This window comes from Pterocles gutturalis, unplaced genomic scaffold (genome assembly GCF_000699245.1).
Source record: "Pterocles gutturalis isolate BGI_N339 unplaced genomic scaffold, ASM69924v1 scaffold3803, whole genome shotgun sequence".
Classification (NCBI taxonomy): domain Eukaryota; kingdom Metazoa; phylum Chordata; class Aves; order Pterocliformes; family Pteroclidae; genus Pterocles; species Pterocles gutturalis.
The window spans coordinates 434-4,018 of NW_010120169.1; the positions used below are offsets into that span (position 1 = coordinate 434).

At 61.1% G+C, this 3,585-nt stretch overlaps 1 protein-coding gene across 1 annotated transcript in view; it reads right to left on the bottom strand.

Annotated features, from left to right (window-relative positions):
• Positions 1 to 3,289, bottom strand: part of LOC104464145 (RAS protein activator like-3-like) — a gene marked incomplete at its 3' end in the record, with an annotated part of 3,640 nt that extends 351 nt beyond the window's left edge. The window contains exons 1-6 of the mRNA XM_010076780.1: positions 3,130 to 3,289; positions 2,798 to 2,942; positions 2,146 to 2,382; positions 1,293 to 1,494; positions 1,065 to 1,168; positions 18 to 330 (exon numbers count right to left, since the gene is read on the bottom strand). Coding sequence (XP_010075082.1) covers positions 18 to 330; positions 1,065 to 1,168; positions 1,293 to 1,494; positions 2,146 to 2,382; positions 2,798 to 2,942; positions 3,130 to 3,289 — 1,161 coding nt within the window. The remainder of the gene's footprint in view (positions 1 to 17; positions 331 to 1,064; positions 1,169 to 1,292; positions 1,495 to 2,145; positions 2,383 to 2,797; positions 2,943 to 3,129) is intronic.
• Positions 3,290 to 3,585: the final 296 nt, after the last annotated feature.

Consider the following 3,585-nt stretch of genomic DNA (forward strand, 5'->3'; position numbering starts at 1 on the left):
CAGCTGCCGTGACTCACCGAGGTGTTGCGGGGGACGAGGGACCCCGGGTTGTCCTCGGTTGGTGGCTCTGCCACGTGCTCGATGCTGCTCTGCTTGCGTAGGCGCCGGGTGGCTTTGCTCTGCGCCGGCACGCTCTGGGTGCGCTGCACGTTGCGGCGTTCCCGGTTGGGCGGTGATGACGGTACCGGTGCCGGTGATGGTTCTGGTTCTGACCCGTCCTCCCGGCCGCGGACACGGCGGATGCTGATGAGGGACTGGCTCTTGATGAGGGGACTGTGCTTGCTCAGGTCCCGTGGTGGCACAAAGCCTGGTTTGATGCTCTCTGCCGGGCTGTGAGGGGACATGGGACGATGGCACCGGGGCAGTGACAGACCCAGGAGGGACCAGAACCACCCTGAACTCAACCAGGAGCAGATGCACCACAGACCCAGTTGGGATCAGACCCATCTACTGAACACAGCCGAGACCTGAACACCTCAAACCCAACTGGGACCAGAAACATTCCCCAAACCCAACTGGGATCAGGAACATTCCCCAAAACCCAACTGGGACCAGAAACATTCACCAAAACCCCCCTGGGACCAGGAACATTTCCCAAAACCCAACTGGGACCAGAACCGTCCTCAAATCCAGCCTTGACGTGATCCACCTCAAACCCAACCAGGATCAGAACCACCCTGAACCCGGCCAGGACCAGAACCACTCCCTAAATCCAGCTGGGACCAGAAACATCCCCTGGACCCATCCTGGACCAGAAGTATCCACCAAACCCAGCCCAGCCCAACACCATTCCCTGAACTGGGACCAGAACCATCCCCTGCCTGGACCACAACCATCTGCTGGACCCGTCAGGACCAAAACCATCCCCTGAATCCAACTGGGATCAGTCACCTCAAGCCCATTCTGGACCAGAGTCACTCTAGACCCAACCAAGACCAGAACCATCCCCTGAACCCAGCCAAGACCCATCCCAAACCCATCCTAGTGTCACCCCTCTCCCAAAGCTCCTCCTGGTCCCACGTGGCCACCTTGGTCTATGTGTGTCCCTGTCCACCCACCGGTACCTTCGCTCCGTGGTGGAGCTGAGCTGGACAGAAACAGGGACAGGGGTCCCCTCCCTGATGGCGGTGAGGATGGTGGGCAGGGGCTCCAGCTCCTCCTGTGTGGCCTGCCAGGATGAGACAAGGACATTATGGGGACAGTGGGTGGCCTTGTGCCATCCATGGGGCTGTGGACACCATCTCTGTGGCCTCTCTCGCCAGCTACCCTTAAGGACAAGTCGGTGGTGGCACCTGGTCCAGGCTGGAGAAGATGTCACAGAGCAGGAGGTGGAGAGTGGCGAGCTCCAGGGCCAGATCCACGTAGCCGTCGTAGGTGGCCATGTGGACGCTGCTCTCGGGGTTGGCCACGCTCTGCAGGAAGGCCGTCATGGTGCTCCAGTTCTGCTCCAGGAACTCGTTCATGAAGCCCATGTAGGCCTCCTTCTCCCCAAACCTGAAGACCACAGCATCTGGTTACCTGGGGGCCACGTGGTGACCTGGGCCACCACCATGGTCATGGGCCACCACCATGGTCATTCGGCCACCACCATTGTTATGAGCCACCACCATGGTCATTAGGCCATTAGCATGGTCATCGGGCCACCACCACGGTCATGGGTCACCACCAGAGTCATTGGCCACCACAGTGGTCATGGGTCACCACCATGGTCATTGGGCCACCACCACGGTCATGGGTCACCACCAGAGTCATGGGCCGCCACAATGGTCATGGACCACCACCGTGGTCTACAAGCCCAGGATGTGGGTGAGGGACACTGCCACGTTCTTGGACCAAGCCACCCATGGGGCAGACCACCACAGGTGACACGTGTCGTTCTGCTGCTGGGACACATCATCCCTGTGCATGGAGTGGAGATGTTCTCTGCTGCCCCGTGGCTGGTTCATGGCATGTAGGAGATGTCCCTGCTGCCCCATGGCATGTTGGGGACAACCCTACTGCTCCATGCTACGTTGGGGACAACCCTGCTGTCCCATGACCATCCATGGCACATGTCACACGGCATGTCAGGGATGTCCCCACTGCCCCATGGCTTCCCCATGGGGACGTCCCTCCCCACCGGTGCCATGCCGTGCCATGACATACGTGGTGAAGTTGGCCAAGTTCTGGATGACCTTGGCCACGAGGGTGAGGGTCCGGGCGGTGGCCTCACTCGGGTACTCCTGGACGAGGCCGAAGAGGCTGGGGGACATGATGGCGGGACAGAGGAACCGGAGGAAGAGGGAGGCCGAGACCAGACGTTGCCCGATGGGCGCCTTGCCCCGCGCCGCGCACTCCTCCTGCCACGCCGCGAAGATCTCGCCCAGCTCTGCCGGGAAGGCGCTGTGGGGCAGAGACATCCTGATGGGTGCTGGGGCAGGTGGGTGGTCCTGGAATCCCCCCATGTGCCACCATGATGAGCTGGGGGACATGGTGCCCACCATGATTGTGCTCGTCCCCATGCTGGACCCCCGTGCTTGCCCCAAGGTTGTCCCCATGTCCTTCCTGGTGCCCATGCCCATCCCAGGGATGGTGCCAGTCCCCAGCCCCATTCCCATGCCCATCCTGGTGCCAGTGCCTGTCCTCCTGTCGTCAAGCCCATCCCCATGCCCATCTCCAAGGCCATCTCCAGGTCTTCCTGGTGCTGGTGCCCACCCCACACGTCTCCCGTTGCCCACGCTGGTGTCCATCCCCAGGTCCCCACTCCCATGACCGTCCCCGTGCCCCACCCCACGCCCGCACGGGGTCTAGTCCTCACTCGCAGGACGTGGCGATGCGTTGGAAGGTCTCCTCGCAGACCTGCCGCAGGTTGTTCTGGTTGTCAGAGAGGTCGAGGCCAGCGCATTTGCTGGGATCCACCTCGCAGCTGTCACCCGAGGTGCAGAGCTGGGCCACCGCCTCACCTGGCCACCAAGGGACAACCCATAAGGGGACCAACCAGCCACCACCACAGGCATGGCTGCGACAAACCTCCACCACACCTCCATGGAGCTTCTGGGGGTGTCCTACGGCCCCATAATGCTCTGCCCACACCCTGCACCCCAGAACACCCCGTGATGTCCCACAAAGACCTGTGACGTTCAGCCGTACCCAGTGTGTCCTGGAGGTACTTGGCCCCCACCAGTTTCATGTACTCGTCGATGGCTTTGGTAGCCAGCGTGTTCTCACGGAAGATCAGAGCCTCACGGTCGTCGAAGCGGTCCAGCTCGGACACACCGAGGTCGATGAGGAACCCCTGCCAGATGCTCATGGTGAAGGGTTCAACGGGCAACCATGGTCCCAACCAGCCTTGATCAACCCACCCTGGGAAGTGCCAGGATCTCCTGGCACTCCTCTGAATTGTGGTGCCCATCCCATCCCACAAATTCCATCCCATCACACCCCATCCCATCCCATCCCATCCCAACTCATCCATCCCATCCCACAAATCCCGTCACACCCTATCCCAACCCAACTCATCCATCTCATCCCACAAATCCCATCCCAACTCATCCATCCCATCCCACAAATCCCATACCAACTCATCCATCCCATCCCACAAATCCC